Genomic DNA, 18,462 nt, shown 5'->3' with positions numbered 1-18,462 from the left:
ACATTCAGTTCCAGAGTCTGACCCTTCCTTACCTGGTCTAAGCTACCATCATCTCTCACCAAGATAACTCTGGCCCTCCTATAGCCTCATGTAAACATAAGAGGCTGTGACAGTGACTTTTTTTGAAATGCAAGTCAAGTCATATTACCCCTTTGTTAGAAAACCTGCAGTGACAGTCTGTTTGCTCAGGTGAAGGTGAAGTACTTTCTGCTGGCCTCCCAGCTCTACATTATCTGGTCCTGATTCTTTCTGACCTCTCCTGCCCCTACTCTCCCAACTCCACTCCAGCTACTGTCCTTGCTTATTCTCAGAATTACCCTAGGCATGCCCCTGCCTTCACATTTCCCTTGGCCCAGAATGCTTCTCTTCAGATACCTGCAAGCATGGCCAACTCCTGCACCTCCTTCAAGTGTTCCCATCACTTTCTCTGCAAAAGTACCTTGCAACACCCTCCTCAGATCCCTATCCCCTTTCCCTCTTAATTTGCTCTTCTTTTTTCTTTTTGCCATGGCACTTTTTCACTCTTTGACATAATAGATTCCTTATCTATTATATTTTTGCTATCTTTGCTTCCCAGAAATATGAGTTCACCATATTTCTTTCATGTATCATAGCCTACAACATGGCTGACACACATGGGTACTCACTTAGTATTTGATAAAGTAAATGTGGATATACACATGCGTAAGTAAAGGAATAAAATTTTCTGTCCTCTGTTTACTCTCACTTCTGAATACATCTTCGGTTTAACCTGTTTCCATTCTGGCACCAGCCTCCCACACTTCATTCCTCAGCATTCCTTACACATTCCAGGGTAAACTCCTGTCTGTTTAAAAGATGTCTCCTGGGAAGTCTTCAGAGCTTCTCCAGGCATACTCTCTGCCCACCTAATCAACACCTTTACTCTGTCCTCCTACAGACTGAAGGTCCTAAGGACCATGACTTGCTCATCTTGGTGTCTTCAAAAGCTCTTATCATCATAATGCAGAGTCAGTATTTGCTGAATGAATAAACATTTTATCCAAATGCTATAGTGATTTATAATAGAGATGAATATACATACAATATTTCTAAAAATAGTTATTTTGATTCAAAATTCTATTCCAAAATGGAAACCTGTGTTTGCTTTTCACCTATGTTATCCATAGTTAGAGAAAAGCCTCTCTGCCTGGCCATGTGCCATGACCTTCGCCCCTGAGAGCACTGGAGGCAGCTACTGAAAAATGCTACCTAGCCATTTGGGAGAAATACATACAAACCTGATTCTGTTCTAGATATTGAGGGCTAGTGTCTGTTACCACTGTGGCTAAGTAACTTCCCTCTATTTGCTTCTCATTCACATGAATTATCATGATTCTAAAATTGCATTTACTTGCATATCTTTCTGTTTTTAATTCTGTGGTATTTTATGGCAGTATATTAGCTAATGCCTTTAGTTGGAATGAACTCCATACAACGTTGGCTTCAAGACTGTATGACTTCGAGGACTGGGGCTATAACTCAAGTGGTAGAGTGCTTTCCTAGCAAGTACAAAGCCCTGAATTCAAACCCCAATAACACCAAAAAAAAGGACAAAAGAATATGACTTTGAAGATGAAGTGTGCTCAAAAGTGGAGACTGACAATGCAGTAATAGCCTAGTGCTATACACTCTTATGACCTGGCAGTACTGAACATGACTCTTTTACTCTGATGCTAGAACTTTTGAAGAATTAAGCTTTTTACTTACACTTTTAGATCAGAGGCTTTGAAACTGTGTACTGCATTGATAGCATGGGAAAAACAAATGGAGGCTTTGTTGAACTAGGACCCTGCCACAGGATGGGAGGGAATCAGGTAAGTCACCTTTTTTCCTGTTCAAATTGGTCAGTGCTGAGAGGAGCCAGGCTTATTGGCTTCAGGCAGGGTTTTGTTTGGTTTTTAATTTGTTAATTTTGTTTTGATAAAGTAAAACATTCTGTAAAGAACTCACAGTGCTAAAACATTTACTTAAATAAACAGGGAATAATAGTAGTATTGGTTTTCACATAAGCAACCAGAATCTAGAGTTGATGTCTATATATAAGAGATTAAAATATTTTCTTATAGGAATATGTATTTGTCACTATTACGTAAGGTTAACTCTTTAATAAGTTTTTGTAAATATCATTTAGTAATACATATTTTTCCCAATAAACTGAGGTATTTCTGCCAGTTGTGTATATTTTACTAATACATTTTCTTCTTTGTGTGGGTATTTTTCTTGTGCCTAATATAGATTGGAAAACACTATGAGATCCATTTCCAGTTTTTCACTTTTTCACATTGTTGGTACATAATAAATATGTATTAATTACCCATTCTGTATATTAGAGGCTAAAGAAAATAATTATTTAAATGTTAATAAGGGTATTCACTAACTTCAAAACAAAATACATTCCTGCCTGGGGACTATAAACACACAGAAAAATTACAGAATAACAAATCATTTGGTTTAATTATAGAAGTTAAATTTCTTTCTTTTGTAAAATGTGTATCGGCAGGGAAGTCACCTGTTATTTTTTTTTCTTAATAGCTTTTCCGAATCAATGAAGCAAATCAGCTCATGCAATATGACCAGTGTTTGACAAAAGGGGCTGATGGATCAAAAGTTATGATTACACACTGTAATCTAAATGAATTTAAGGAATGGCAATACTTCAAGGTATTCTGTGTTTTAACTCCTGAAACAATATTAAATGGTTTTTCGGTTTTAGTAGCACTTAGCATGTGGAATTTAGATGAATAAGTCTTAAAACTTGCATGCAAATTAACTTGCATTTTGCTCTCACCTAGTCATCCGTACAGGTTTTCCTGAGCATCGGGTGAATCATTGCTTTATAAAGAGGCGCTGATTTTGTTCTCTTGTGTAATATTATCATGTAATGAGGTCATGGTGATGTCTGTGAAGAACCATTACTAATTTCAGAAACTCAAAAAAATCAGTGTTCTGTGAGGCAATTGTCACCATTGTGCTAGGATCAAAATGAGTCCTTCATTAAAGAACAATACATTTATACCATTGAAAAATGTGGTTAATATTTCATGTTGCCCTGCAGGTGGAGACAGAGACAAACAAATAAAGCTTGGAACCCTAGGCCTTCACCACTTCCTTATCATGTTGCTAACTATTAACATAGGCAGTATCTTGCTTTAAAAGGTCAGATTTAACTGTGCATATTTAAAGCTCAGTGACAAGTTTAAACTCAAACATAGTAATGGATTTATGTATAATTTTCAAAGTCTAGATTTGACCAAAATAAATCAATTTATATAAAACATTGTGAAAGCTTCTCAAACAGAAGGAGCCTGGCAGCCCTCAACTTTATCTTCCTAATATTACCATACCCCATCTGTCCCCTACGCACTTGTTTACTATGCAGTAATGATATCATGGCCCAGCTTAACATTCCTTGTTACTGTCTTTCGTGGATAATTATCAGGTGGTAAACGTGGACAATGGCTGATACGTGTATAAGAAGTTTGGAGATTAACAAACCCTGAAGAATCGACATTTATTTTCATAAGGAAAAATGAATAATAGCAGTAAATGGTAGCAGTCAGTGAGAATAGTAGTAAGAGAATGAAAGAAGTCCAGCTGACCAGAAACTACCATCAAGAAGTAATGGAAGGGGCTGGAGGAATGCTTAATGCTACAATATGACAACGAATTCAATCCCCAGCACCTCCCCACAAAAAATGTAATAGGTACAAAGAATGTACATGTTTTAGAGATTTTAAAGACACCACACTGAATATATATTTGTTACTAAGTATTTACTGGGGCCTGATGATGCCATGGACTGTATGGGAGTTTGAAAAAATAGCTAAAGAACGCTGTACTATACTGGTAGAGAAGAAAAATGCAGAAATAAACATAAAATGCCATTAAAAAGCAAATGAGTGATTAATAGAAGTAGTTATTTCTGATAAGTTTTGTAGAGGAAGTATGATTGTACCAGGTCTGAGGTATAAAAAGGCTTTTCATGGAGCCTGGTACAGTGATACCTGTAATCCTAGCTACTCTGGAGGCATAGATCCAGAGGATTGCAGTTTGAGGCCAGCCTGTGCAAAAAGTTCACAGACCTCATCTCAACTAATAGCTGTACATGATGGCGCACACCATTCACTCCCAGCTATGCAGGGAATAAAAGGATCTCGGTCCAGTCCAGCCCAGGGAATAAAGCGAGATGCTTTCTCAAAAATAACTAACACAAAAAGAGCTGGTGGAGTGGCTCAAGTGGTAGACCTCCTGTCTTGCAGTTGAACTTGGAGTTCAACCCCTGTTGCCACCAAAAAAAAAAAAAAAAGAAAAAAGGCTTTTCATTATGCCTAAACTATACTTTATAGGAATGAATCTTAAACTTCATTTTCTAAGTTTTAGGGAGTGACTGGCATTTGAGAAAAGTGGTAATAGGAAACAATGGGTACTTCTTGCAAAATAATTCTAAAAACATTGTGAAGTATGAACTGATGAAGCAAGAAAATCAGCTCAAGCAGCAGTTCACAAACTTTCTGATCTCTAGATTCTCTTTACACTCTTAAAAATGATTAAAACTCACTGAGTATGGTAGTACACTTCTGTAATCCCAGCACTTGGGAGGCTTAGGCAAGAGGATGTGAGTTCAAGGCCAGGCCAGACTACCTACCAAGTCTCTAGCATGGGCTACATAGTAAGACCCTGTTTCAAAAAACAACAAAAAGTTATCAAAACTCCCTCAAAGAGCTTTTGCTTATGGAGGTTATCACTAATAATATTTCTGGAATTGCAAATTAAATCAGAGAAATTTGTAAAGTATTTAGTTTTTGTGGTCCTGGAGTTTGAACTCAGGGTTTACTCCTTGTACCATTTCACCAGCAGTTTTTTATGAAGGGTTTTTCAAGATAGGGTTTCCCCCCCAAAAAAAAAACCAAACAAACAAGATAGCATTTGATGTCCTCGAGGCAAAGGAACTAATGCAGAAACTTTAAAGTGACAGAGGCCGATAGGAGAAGGGGACCAGGAACTAGAGAAAAGGCTAGTTCAAGAAGAATTAATTTAGAATGTAACACACATGTACAGGAAAGTAATGCGAGTAAACTCCCTGTATTGCTATCCTTATCTCAACTAGCAAAAACCCTTGGTCTTTCCTATTATTGCTTATACTCTCTCTACAACAAAATTAGAAATAAGGGCAAAATAGTTTCTGCCTGGTAGCGAGGGGGTAGGGAGGGGGAGGGAGCGGGTGGAGGGAAAGGGCAGGGGAAGGGAGGAGAAATGACCCAAACATTGTATGCACATATGAATAAGAGAAATTAAAAAAAAAAAAAAGATAGGGTTTCACTGACTGTTTGCGCAGGCTGGCTTCAAACCACCATCCTCCTGATCTCTGCTTCTTGAGTAGCTAGTATTACGGACATGAGTCACCAGAGTCTGGCAAGTGTTTATGTTTTAAGCCATGTAGAAGTAACAGTAATCACCTTATTGCATGTTAATATAAGTAACATTTTTAATGAAAAATAACTTTTCCCATAAAAATAGGAGAATAGCATTATTCTATAGTTTTAGAAGTCCCTTTAATGTCTGGTTTATAGAAGACAACTGGATTCACACTATTTGCATTCATTCTGATGCAATTTATTGCTTGAGTTGATATAGATGAGGAAAATCCAGCCTCATACAAACATGTGGTTAGAAAAGAGAGGAGTAATTTAATAGCCTTTTTAGAAAATTTTGACTGTTCTGCTTTGACCTTACACTATAACTCAAAATGGTAGCTTCATTTAAAGTATCTGTGGTGAACATTTTGTCATATTTTAAGCATTAAAATTGATCAGTCTCTTTTACACTTTTTTTTGGTGGTATGGGGTTTGAACTCAGGGCCTCACACTTGTAGGGAGGCACTCTTACCACTTGAACCACTCTGCCAGCCTTTTGTGTGTGTGTGTGTGTGTGTGTGTGTGTGTGTGTGTGTGTGTATGTATGTATGTATGTATGTATGTATGTATGTATGTATGTGTTGAGTAGTTTTGAGATGGGGTCTTGCTTTTTGCCCAGGCTGGCCTCAAACCACAATCCACCTGTTCTCTGCCTCCCGAGTAGCTAAGATTACAGGCATCAGCCACTGGCACCCAGCTTCTTTTACACTTGTTGATTGGACCTTTTATCCATAAGAGCTGTTGTAGCATCATGCTTTGCTCATTTAAAAAATATGGTTGTTCTGTGTTATGTGGATCTTCCAAATGTGGACACATTTTGTTGTACAATATCAAAAATATCACAAATATGGGAGGAAGAGATAGGAGGATTGCAGTTTGAGGCCAGCCCCTCAAAAAAAAGTTAGGAAGACCCTATCAAAAAAAAAAAAAAGCTGGGCATAGTGGTATACACTTGTAATCCCTGCTACCACAGGGAGATAGAGGTAGGAGAATCAGTCCAAGGTCAACCTGGGCAAAAGCATGAGACCCCATTTGAAAAATAAACTAAAGTGCAAAGGGCCCTTGCCTAGCAAGTATAAAGTCCTGAGTTCAAACCCTAGCCTCCCCCCCCAAAAAAAAATCACAGAGAACTACTGGTTTCATCAGAAAAGTCTAAATATTGTGACCCTGTCAAGTTTTCATGGTGGTGGGCACAAGTTTTCAACAATTACAGTTTTTACTAAAAAATTAAAACTTTTACTAAAAAATTGAAACTGTCAGGTTTTTATTTGTTTTAGTTGGAGTGACAAGCTCATTTTATTTTTGAGAAAGTTTCTGTCTTTACCCAGGTTTGACTAATCATAGTTTATGAGCTGTTCTTTTGAGTAATAATGACATTTTATGAAAAAAAGCAGCTACTCCATCTCTCTTCAGGTCAGCTGCACAAGTGCTGTTCCTCAAGATTGCATTTTAACTTTGTTTTGTGGAAATACTCAGTTTGTACTTACCATTTCATCTCAGTGTTTTCACAAAGTATGTTTGAAGGTCAAGATTTAATAAGCTTTAACTGCTTCATCATAGACATCCTTAAATTAAACCAATATTTACTTTTTTAATTGGGAGTATGTGGCAATGAATAGTCTGACTAATAATACATTTTGCTGTCACTGCTTGATTCATGCTGACTGTAGTGATTTTAACCCACCATTGCTTTTGTTGCATCAGTACAAATGTCAATACAGAGGAAAAGGTAGTAAATGAGATCCTATATTCCAAAAATAATTGGAGTAATAATCTTGCATAGTTTGAGAACCACACTTGGTGAAGCCCTGAGCTATATTGAAGAATCCTACAACATATGATGCAAACCAGGGCATCTTGAATGTAGATGAGAAGGAGTATAAGCCAGAAATATTGCAAATATCAGCCCTCAAGAACTGATGCAATATGAATGAATGATGGAAAGCACAATATTTCTTGAAGACTCAACGAAAGTTAGTGTTGCCATTAATCAGGATAGGAATCAGAGATGTGAGGGAGGATAATTAGGTTTATATACATTGAATCTGATATGTACCAGCAGTATTCTGTGATTTAACAATAAAAAGACCTGGGAGACCAACAATCCACAGAAATCCATAGTTGGATATATGGTTGGTATAAGCTTGTCTAGTTAGCTAGGATTATCTCCTTATGAAAGCCAGTTAATGACTTCCAGTGCCAACAGTATCAAAGAGTCCAAATTTAAAGCTTATATTTCTTTACTGTGTTTTCCAGACTCTGCACCGGTTTACTCACATTCCTTCAGGGAAGTGCTTAGATCGCTCAGAGGTCCTCCATCAAGTATTCATCTCCAATTGTGACTCCAGTAAAACGACTCAAAAGTGGGAAATGAATAACATCCACAGTATTTAGAAAGAATAAAAGAAACCAATAATCTACCTACTGACAAGAAGATTTATACAGGACTGAAAACCTCCTGGAACCTGCTGCAACAATTATTATTAATGCTGTACAGCTCCAAACCTGGAACCTCTGATCAGTTTGAAGGACATTGATAAACTGTGATTTTACAATAACATTATCATCTGCAGTTACTGTTTACAAAACTGCTTTTACCTTAAACTTTGTAGATGTTTACATCTTTTTTTTTCTTTTAAGATGATGTTGGTAATTTGTGCCTTTAACTCTGTTTTGTTACAACAGAGTTAAAAGCACATTGTCTTCTTTGGGATTACACTCAGGGTTCTGAAAGGCAGTTTGATTTTTTTTTTTTTAACACACTTGAAAAAGGTTGGAGTAACCAGACTTTCATATATAACTTGGTAATTATCAACCTGTTGTGTCTTTATTTAATTTTACATCTTTTTTGAAGCACTGCCACAGGTTATTAGCCAAGGTGGCCTTCCGTCATAGTCATGCTGCTTTTTTGAAAGGTGAATTTCAACACATTTAGTGCCTCTTTCATTTTTCAGTATATTTTTCAAGAGCTTTTGATGAAATTTATAAGATGGTAATGATTAGATGAACTGTCACCTGTATGGGGAATAGTTTTCTACTCAAAAATTTCTACAAAATTTATTTGTTATGAAGTTGAATGTTGTATGGCTTGAAGAAGACATGACAATATGCAACTTCTCAAGGCTATTCCACAGGGTTTGAAGACTGAGTGGCATAAACTCCCTTACCTGCTGGCATTCTCAGTGCCATCAGTCCATACTAACTCCTAAGGGGTCTTCCAGTTAGAGAAAAATATTTATCTGCATTTTGGAACTACTTTTCCCCCATACCTGTCACTGTAGAAAACGATAAATAATTCTTAGTTTTGAAACTTGAAAGGGAGGTAACAAAAACAACAAAACACCAGTATAAATACATCAAAGATTGATTCTGACTGAGGTTAGACTTTCAAAGTCCTTGTTAGAGATTTCCTGTGCATTACATCCTAACCTGTGCAACCTGTGAAACCAAGAATGAATTGGTGTTTCATTTTTATCTTCATCCAAGTGAAATTCCCTGTACATTTTTAAAATGTTAAAAATGACTACTTAAGAACACAGTTCATTCACAAATGTAAACTACTTTCTGTAAAATTGGATGTTAGTTCTCTAGTATTAATTTCTTTCTAGGAAGCATATTTTTATTAGTATTTTTCCAGTGAAAAGAAGGTTTGTTTGAATTTGAACATTTATTAAGATAGTACCTACTATAGGAGACAAAACAGTGCAAATGGCCATTTCAATTTTAATTTCTAAATAGTTTTTAATTATCCCAAAGATTAAAATGCCTAAGTTGAGTGCTAAAAATAAAATGTGGTAAGATGGCAAATGGCAAGTAATTAAGCATTTTTAATCTTGTAATCATGGTATCGTTACAATGAAAGGAATTCAAAAAGTACTGCCAGAGGGAAGTATTTTTAATTAAAACTTAAAAAAGAAAAGAAAAACTTATATTTGTTTAAAAGAGAAGCCTATGAATTTATTTCTTCCAAGTTTATTTCTTCAATTTGGAGAGTTAAAAAGTTACACATTCTAAACAGTTTTATTTATAACTTTGAATTGTCAGTTTGTATTTTGCTACTGATTTGTGATCAATCATTTTAACTTTCATTCATCTCTAGGGATATTTAAAAAGAAATACATTTATATGCTTATACAATTACAAAATAAATCAACTATGAAAAGAAACAAGGAGAATTGGTAATTACTTGTATATTTGCAAATAGACATCATTTTCCGTGTTGAATAGATTATAACCTTGTTATCTATGCATAGGCCTAAGAAAGGTGACACATGAACTGTGCATGTAATTTTATGGGTAAATTAAATGGGTTTTTTGTGCAATTCATTAAAAGAAGATACTCTATTTACATGATTCTATATAGTAAAATCGAAATCTTACCAAACATGAAAAGCATCAGAAGCTGCTGCCATAATAACTATTTTTACTGTAGGCTGCTTTGGAAATAATTCCCATATCCTTGCTTTGTAAGTTGATATCACTATGCATTTCTACACATTTTATAAATTTGATTTATGCAGATTTTGATACACTGTATGTTTCTGTAGAAATTGTATAAATATTCAAGATTTTATTAAGGTAATTTTGAGAAGCTTATGTAAGACCTTAATTATGGGTTGCTTGTTTTTTAGGTGAGAAAAAATAAAATACTGTATTTTAATCCATAGTTTTTTTCAGTACTTGTAATCATTTCTAAATTTAATTGCACATTTTATTTATTTATTTGGTGGCACTGGGGTTTGAACTCAGGGCCTCATGCTTGCTAGACAGGTGCTCTACCGCTTGAGCCACTCTGCCAGCCTAATTGCACATTTTAGTAGTTATTAGTTGTGTAATTGCTTGAGTGTTGGTTAGAGTTCTTACTACATGTGCTTAGAATTCTCAGAGCTTACCTGTCTGTAGGAAGGAAACAGCTTTCTTCTTATAGCATTTCTGGTTGCCTATGTATAGCAATTTTTAAGTTACCTATGCAATTGTAAAATATCTCAACAACAGATATGTTTATTGGCAGTGTATAATTGCCCATTAAAAGCAAAGATATCTTTAAATTAAAATTCTTTACAACCCAACAGATCAAGAGAAGGAAAGAGAAGGGAAGTCTACTAAAATGAAATTAGGAATAGTCCACAGGATGACCTCCTGATGCAAAACACACTATCTCAGAAGATACGCCTACTAACAAATTCAAGTAAGTGACTCTGTTGAATTGGCAACCATTCAACTTATTTGTCTGTTGTCATGTCTTAGCTATTATAGTGACCGCACCAGAAAAGTGACAGCACCAGAGAGGAATAAATAGGGACTTGCTTATGTATTAAGATAGTCTCTCTCAGGGGATCCTGAATATATTTCATTTATAGACAGAATGCAATTGAAAAAACCCACATATAATTTGATGGAAAAAATGACCAGAATCAGGTACAGAAAAGGCCAAATGTTTAGGTATTTGAAAATTATTCCGTGTGAAAGCACTTTAAAAAACAAAGAACTGAGCACTATGAAAATATTCATTAAATTCAACCTGGTATAAGAAAATGGACAGAAGTTTGAAAAATGAAAATGGAGATGAAAGGAAGGAGTATTTCAATAAATATTTTGCAATTTTCATGTTTAAGATTTTGAAATTCCAATAATTGAGGATGGTACCTGGCACTTTTTTGGGTGAATCAGGCCTGGGTCCTACATTTGAGCAAAGTGGCAACACAGGGCTCCTTAATTTTTATAGAGAATGATGTTACAATCTGCTCAACTAAATGGTAGGCTAATATGTAGATTCTAAACTCTTACTATTTGTGTTTGAATCCCTTTTAAACTATGAATTAACCCTGTGACCTTGGATGAGTTATTCAACCTCTGTACCACAGTTTGCTCATTTGTAAAATGGGGGAAATAACAGTGCCTATTTTATAGGGTTGTTATTAGGATTAAGTGAGTTAACATACATAAAGTACTTACATACTTTACATACACAAAGTGCTTGGCATACAGTCAAGGTAATATAAATGTTAACTATTATTCTGGTCTTAAAATCTGTCTTTAATCAGAAAAATAAAAAGGCTATACTGTAGACCTCTATAAAGGGTGTGTGTGTGAGTTTACATGTGTTTCATATATCAGATAGCATTACCCCTATTTTACAAGTGAAGAAATGAAGTTCAGAAGTTAAAGAAACAGGAAGTGAAATAGGTACCCTAAGGGAAGAAACTGTTACCTCTGCCTATGCCATTCACACAACCTGTATACAATGTAGTTTTCAATGGTCTAATTTAACATGTGGATAGAAGTAAATGCCTTGAGCTTTTGATATTGGTAAACTCCAACTACATTAAGTATTAAAAGCACAAAACTAAAACTTTTAGTAGAAAAGTTCTATTGACATAGTAGTTGGTATTAGACTTATCCTGCTGTCCTAAATAACTATAAAACAACAAAACATATGGGGCAACTGTTTTCAGGAACTGAGCAGCAGGCAAAGCAGACTGTATTTAAAAGAAGGGAAATATATAAGGTTCACCATATCTGTCTACCTGGGAGAACTTTCAACCATGGTGCAACAAATGGAACTCGAGTATTGATATAGCTGGGCTGAGGAGGCAAATGGGAGCTTGGGGGCTGCTGCTACAGCTAGAATTCAGTTCTGAGGCAGATTAGTAGAGGTGAGTTTACTTGAGTATCTAGGGACCTGGTTGGGAATTTTTATAGCACTGTCATTTGCAATAGTAAAAAAAGAGAAAAAAATCCTAAATGCTCATTAACAGAGTGGATGAATTGTGGCATAATCACACAATTGATTGTTGTACAAGTGATGAATATAAATGAACTAGTGATAAACAAGTTTTAGGGATGGTGTTGAATGAAGTTGCAATTCCTAAGACTTCATTCAACACTTTTATAAATACCAAGGGACTAAAATTAAGCAACAGAGGTTAAATAACTTGCCCAAATTCACAAATTTCATAATTGGGGTTAAGGAAAAAACTCCTGTACTTCATATCCCCAGAACTCTGTGAAAGTTATTTCTATTTGATGCTGGGAAAATCCTAAAGAACATTTGTTTTACTTTTTTTCTATCCACCTTGACTACCAATACTTTCCAAGCTGAATCTGATAACTCATTATGGCATCTATAGTCACACACACATACATATCAGCATGTATACTTTCAGCTAATATTTACTGAGTATCTACTGTTTCTTACCACCAGAACAAGTTCTGATGAGGAAAATAAGATTACATAATTCATCTGAAATGACCCAGTAAAAAGCAGTCCTTTTCAAACTGATTCCCAGATCTAAAGTCCTTGCTACCTCACTCTTGATTTCTCTCACAATCTTGCTTTTTATCCCTTTGTATGTTTGTATTTTATTGCTTTTATCCTATTTTGGAAAGATGTGGAAAATCAAATACATAAATGAGTGAATGATAGTGTTTTATTATCTTTTACCTGATGTAGGACACTGTCCAAAGTGATTGCCGTGTCCTAGTGAAGAAGACTGGACAAGATAATACCAGCAACACAATGAAGGTCCATTGAAATCTCAGAAACAATGTCTATATTTACCCTTATTGCAGCATAAGAGCACTAATTATACAGAATTGGCAAATTATACAGAAGTGACTCTTGGGCACAATCTCACCTATAAATGTGTTTTTGCTGACCCTAAAATTTTAATTCATTGCTGATACTTAAAATTCAATTTTATATTTTTTAAAATCTCTTTGTGGTTCTACTTGAGAATTTGGGAGATCAGGAATTCTCACACCCACATTTCTACCCAGCAGGACTAAGTTCATAGTGCCTGTCCCCTTTATCCTGAACATTTATGTTTACAAATATGTATAGAACAGGTTTTGTCACTAGGGTACAACAGTATACAAAAATTTTAAAAATCTCACTGCCCTCAGAGCTTTCTTCAGTACTCATTTCACTATATTCAGCACTTTCCCTCTAGCCTCTGTAGGTCTTTGCATTTCATGTCAATAAATATCCTTTCTCTAGAAATGCCATCATCTCCACCAGGAATCTAATGAACTAACCAAAAGTGACTTATTTCTAATTTGGTTTTTAAAAGGACCTGATCTTATGCAGTGGTATAACAGTTTCTTTAACTTTATTCTTGCTACTTGTGAATGCTTTGATTCATAAGACATTTTAGGAACTTCCAAGCCAGTACTCTTTTAGAGTAAAAGACCAAAAGTAATGGCTGACATTGAAAGAAAAGAAAGAAATTTGAGCCTTTACCTCAGTCCCTTGGACGGTATTCTGTGAGGACCAAATAATGTTCCTTAAAGAAAGAAACCAAAATACAATTGTTTTTATGACTGGGAAAGGCCTCCCAAAGCCATTAAAGAACTAATAGATTTAACTGCATAAAAAGAAATCTTGCATGAAAAAAGTGTAATAAATTCACAAGAAAAATGACAAAAACATTTACCTTTCAGTGTCACTTTTCTTAATATACAGTGCTCCACAAACTATTAATAAAAGACCAAAGACAAGAAAACAAATGACTTAAATGTAAAAAATTTTAAACTCATGTTATTCTGATGTAACAAAGACTAAGATATTTGAAAACAATTCTGTTGAGGAAACAAGCACTGTGAGACATTGCTATATGGTATCTATAGTACAGTTTCTCTTGAAAGCAGTTTTAGTAGGCTTCATTAAGTTAATAAAGCAGTTAAGAGCACTTTTAGCATATAGTGTTAAATACAGGTTTGGGCTATTATAACTAGCAAATTTTAGAATATGCATACCCTTTTAACCAGCTATTCCTCAGAAGACGCCCTTCACAACTGAAATCACAAACAAGGCCAGCCACAACAACATTGTCTTAAAAGTAATTGTCTTTAGGGAACTGATTAAATTATCTTTTCAGCAGATACTGCCAAAGAACTGTTTAAAAAATACAGCAGCTGTTCTAAGAATCTTTAAAATGATGAGGTTTTTAACTACAGGTGTGTAGTTAAGCTTCATTTGTGAAAAATCTACATATGTAACTATGTTTACGTCCTTCTTGGGATAAATTATTACTGGGGTTCTCAGAGTAATAATCTGCAACAGGGTTGCTGGGAATCAAGGGACAATATAAACCATCCATTCCATACCTTTTTATTCTGTACTGTGAGATAGAACCTATTTTCAATGTTTTCATAAACATACCTCCAAGTAGTGTCTGGTCTGAGATAGAAACCTAATTTTTATCTTTATGTCAGTGCTTCCCAACATATTCACTCACTGAAGAAACCTAGTCCTGATTATTGGTAACTTGCAGTCTTCCAGAGGAATTTGAAATTTTGCTACTAAACAGGCAAGGCCCATCTCAAATCCTGAGAAGCAGCTCTTGATTAAAAGAATGGGTATTCTTAGCTTAGAAACTATTAGGACAGACAAGTCAGGCTCCCAGATAGATGACAAGGGAACCCAACAGGAACCTTGTGTCCAAATTAGATTTAAAAATCCTTAAGGAAACAGACTATTTTTAGCAACTTCAACTTAAACGCTCTTTGATGCATTAGGTATTTTTTATCCCATATTACAAATGGGGTAAAATAAGCTCAGAGTTCATTACTGCTTACATTTGGTGGAGCCAGGGAAGTGAGATTCTCCTAGGTATGTACCTAAATTACCCTTAATGTTTTTAGCATATTAAACTACCTAACACTTTTCAATCTTATGAAAGCCCCAAATTTGAATATATAACCATTAGGATATAACTAGTACAGTCAAATGTTTGAAGCCTGTTTGCTCTGGCAATTAATTGTACTACTAGCTCACTAATTTAACAGAAATGAAATTCTCACAGGGTGTTTTATTACAAATTACAAGAAAACCCAGGTTCCCCTGGGTTTTCTAAACAATCTGAATCTTGTCTTCCATTTTAAAACTTAAGTAACCAAGATTGCCATTTAATTATAAAATTGTCAACAAATACATTCTGTAAGCATTTAGTCTATAGATGGTCAACTTCATTAGCAAACTTAATTTACAAATGACTGCTTCCTCAAATGAGCATTCTTAAAATGCCTTTTCCTATAAACACAAATCCTAGTGAAACTGAAGTTAGTCATGGGATGTTTCATCCATCTCATTAGAATAGCTACCCAGAATTCTAAAACACAAGACCAAAAACTACACTAGTATTTTACCTTAATCTGGCCCAGTTCTGCTTATGAACAGAAATTTAACCTTGCTTCTAGTGACTTTTAAGTTGAAGTTCCTGTTTTTTCCATTTTTCTCCCAAAAAATGTCTTAAAAAAAATCAGATGTACAACTAAAAATGGACAAAAATCATTGTGTAGATTAACAAAAACTTATGAGGCAGTAATAACAAAAAGCTGACTTTGTCCCAATCAAGTGTTTTATGGGAATGTTAATTTAGCATAAAGACAAACACAATGCAAGTAATATACATAATTTTATTACAAATTTTTTTTTAAAAAATAAAAACAAAATGCAACATCCTAAAAAAAAAAAAATTAACTAGTACTAATTCTTATGAAGTCTGCTGTACTACCATACAAGAAATTAAAGAAACCATTAAATATTTAGGAACATTTAACATCAAAAGCTTTAAAATCTAACTGTATGTATGTAGTAGCCCCCCAAAAAGCTACAACCTGCATTTAAAAAAAGTATTTTCTCTACAAAGAATTTTACCAGCTATACAAAAATCTGTACAGTTTTTATATTGAAGCTAATGTTGAGCTGCACTTGGATTCACATTCTTAGCAAAACAATTGCCTGAGCACACACGCACATTCCACACACATTATATGACAGCCATTTATTCTTCATCTTCATCTTCTTCCTCCTCATCCTCATCCTCTTCCTCTTCTTCCTCCTCTTCCTCATCTTCTGGTTCATTCTTCTTCTTTGAGCCTGTTGGCCTGCCAGGGCCCTTCTTTCCTGCTTCACTTTTGCCCTTGGCACGGTATGCAGCAATATCCTGAAATATTGTCAAAATAATTAAATCAGCATCCGGTGTCATTACTCAACTGTAAGAAACCACTTAGTTATAAACCTAAGATTACTGACCAATAATGCTGGTAGATGTCTAAAAAGGTATTCAGAATATACCTCAGGTTTGAAAGCATTTATTCCTTCTACAGGTTTTAGAAAGCTAAAGATGGGAGTTTCATTAGATCAATGAGTACTTTCACTAGCAAATCCTTTTACCTCGCACACATTCCCTCTACTTTCACATTTTAGACACATAGGCATAGTGTATCTGGGCCGTAATTCTTAAAAAAGATTCACCTAATTACAAGAGTGTGTAAACATACACATCATATATATTTGCCAGAACTACAAACACTGGTTTTGTTCAAAAGTCTCAATTAGGTTGTATACAACTCACATCCATTAATACAAAGTTACATAGCATTCCAACTATTTACATACACTTGCTATCTGGATCTACATGTCTTTAGAAAGTACCTACGTGTCTTTAAGAAAGGGAAGCTGGCAAGAATATACCTTTTCGTATTTCTCTTTTAGTTTAGCTGCTTTCTGCTCATATGGTTGTTTATCTTTGGCTGACTGTTCAGACCACATTTCCCCCAACTTCTTTGCCGTATCCCCAATGGAGAGGCCTGGATGTTCACTTTTGATCTTTGGGCGATGTTCAGAGCAAAACAGGAAGAAGGCAGATCTGAAAGGAAGCAACAGAGTTAACCAACCAAAGGGGGAGAAAGAATCCAGGCGGCAGCTCGCTCAACTCTACGATGCACTCACGGAGGCCTTTTCGGAGCGTTGGGGTCTTTCTTCTTCCCCTTCTTATCGCCCTTGGGAGGAACATAGTTTTTCATCTCCCTGTCGTAGCGGGCTTTGTCATTTTTTGCCATATCTTCGAACTTGGACTTTTCCTTTGCAGACATGGTCTACGGGCGCAAAACCAGGAGCAAAAACAGACGTTGTGAGCAGCGGCGGGGCGCACGTGTGCTCCGTGGGGACCCCGACGCCCCGGAACTCGGGGTCCCGGCCCCCCTCACCTTCCATCTCTCCGAGCACTTCTTGGAGAACTCGGCGAAGTTGACGGAGGAGTCGGGGTGCTTCTTCTTGTGCTCCTCGCGGCACGTCTGCACGAAGAAGGCGTACGACGACATCTTGCCCCGCGGCTTGTTGGGGTCTCCTTTGCCCATGGCGGCGGCCTGGGGGACAGGGCGGTGGGTGGACGCGGCGCCCGCGGTTCCCGCCAAACCCACGCCCCTCCTCCCGCCTGCCGGGCCCGCGCTCCTGACGCGGGACCCCACTGCCCCGAGCCCGGCCCGCCGCCGCCGCCGGGCCCTCGAAGCCCCAGCCCCGTCTGTCAGAAGGACCCCCGCCTTCCACGTCGCGAGCTGCCTTCAAAAACCTGCGGGAACCGGGGCCGAGGGCCCCCCGCCCGCCCGCCCGCCCTGCTTCCACAGCCCAGGCCCTCACCGGCCCGCACCACAAACCCCGCTCGCCAGCTGGAGCCCCAAGAGCCCCGGAGCCCCGTCCTGAGAAAAAGCGCTCAGGGAAACGGGAAAAACAGGCTTAAGAACCCGAGAGAATTCCTACCTGCTGCGAGCTTCTTAAAGTACCGCAAACCGGTCGGAAACGACGGAGACGCTGCTTCCCAGGGATCCGGCGTGAACTGGTTTATCGCTAACGCAATCCTCAGTCTCTTGTTTTGCAGAGTTCTCCGCGCCACGGCAACTTGAAGAGTCCGGCCACAGGCCACACCTCCACCTCTCTGATTGGCTCTGACGATTATTCAAACCCGCAGAGTCCCCGCCCCCTCTCCATAACGAATTCCCATTGGTGGATATCTTGCTAGGCCCGTCCCCCCAGCCTCAGCCTAGCATGTTCGGTGGGTCTCCCAGGTCGTTAACTCCCAGACCCGTTAGAACCGGTCAGGAAAGGAATGTACTGCTCGATCCTGATTGGCGGCAGGAAAAGGGTTTGAAAAATGGCGGGCCTCACGCTCATTGGCTAAGGCAGTAAACGGGGGGAGCGGTTGGCCCAGAAGAAAATGCCCCGCCGGATTTAAAAATAGGAAGT

General features: G+C 37.1%; 2 protein-coding genes across 6 annotated transcripts in view; one reads left to right on the top strand and one right to left on the bottom strand.

Moving 5' to 3' along the window:
- Galnt7 (polypeptide N-acetylgalactosaminyltransferase 7) overlaps positions 1 to 8,193 on the top strand; it is a 127,344-nt gene extending 119,151 nt beyond the window's left edge. For all 5 annotated transcript variants that reach the window (XM_074054978.1, XM_020186904.2, XM_020186905.2 and 2 more), the window contains exons 10-12: positions 1,737 to 1,835; positions 2,554 to 2,682; positions 7,692 to 8,193. In XM_074054978.1, the coding sequence (XP_073911079.1) occupies positions 1,737 to 1,835; positions 2,554 to 2,682; positions 7,692 to 7,829 (366 nt within the window). In that variant the 3' untranslated portion in view covers positions 7,830 to 8,193. The remainder of the gene's footprint in view (positions 1 to 1,736; positions 1,836 to 2,553; positions 2,683 to 7,691) is intronic.
- A 7,647-nt stretch (positions 8,194 to 15,840) lies between these two features.
- Hmgb2 (high mobility group box 2) lies at positions 15,841 to 18,118 on the bottom strand. Its single transcript, XM_020186903.2, has 5 exons — positions 17,980 to 18,118; positions 17,430 to 17,588; positions 17,173 to 17,318; positions 16,915 to 17,089; positions 15,841 to 16,384 (listed from the first exon to the last, which is right to left on the bottom strand). The coding sequence occupies exons 2-5, from the start codon at positions 17,577 to 17,579 to the stop codon at positions 16,223 to 16,225; spliced, it is 633 nt and encodes a 210-aa protein (XP_020042492.1). The 5' UTR covers positions 17,580 to 17,588; positions 17,980 to 18,118; the 3' UTR covers positions 15,841 to 16,222.
- Between the last annotated feature and the right edge of the window lie 344 nt (positions 18,119 to 18,462).

Source organism: Castor canadensis, chromosome 14 (genome assembly GCF_047511655.1).
Source record: "Castor canadensis chromosome 14, mCasCan1.hap1v2, whole genome shotgun sequence".
NCBI lineage: Eukaryota > Metazoa > Chordata > Mammalia > Rodentia > Castoridae > Castor > Castor canadensis.
This window is presented reverse-complemented; position numbering and strand designations above follow the sequence as displayed.

Bases quoted from the DNA above. Each gene is read 5' to 3' on its own strand.
- Hmgb2 (XM_020186903.2), bottom strand. From the start codon at position 17,579: ATGGGCAAAGGAGACCCCAACAAGCCGCGGGGCAAGATGTCGTCGTAC. The intron at 17,090-17,172 runs GTGAGTGCATCG...GCTTCCTTTCAG, and splicing joins AACGCTCCGAAAAGGCCTCC to ATCTGCCTTCTTCCTGTTTT. The intron at 16,385-16,914 runs GTATATTCTTGC...ACAATATTTCAG, and splicing joins TAAAAGAGAAATACGAAAAG to GATATTGCTGCATACCGTGC.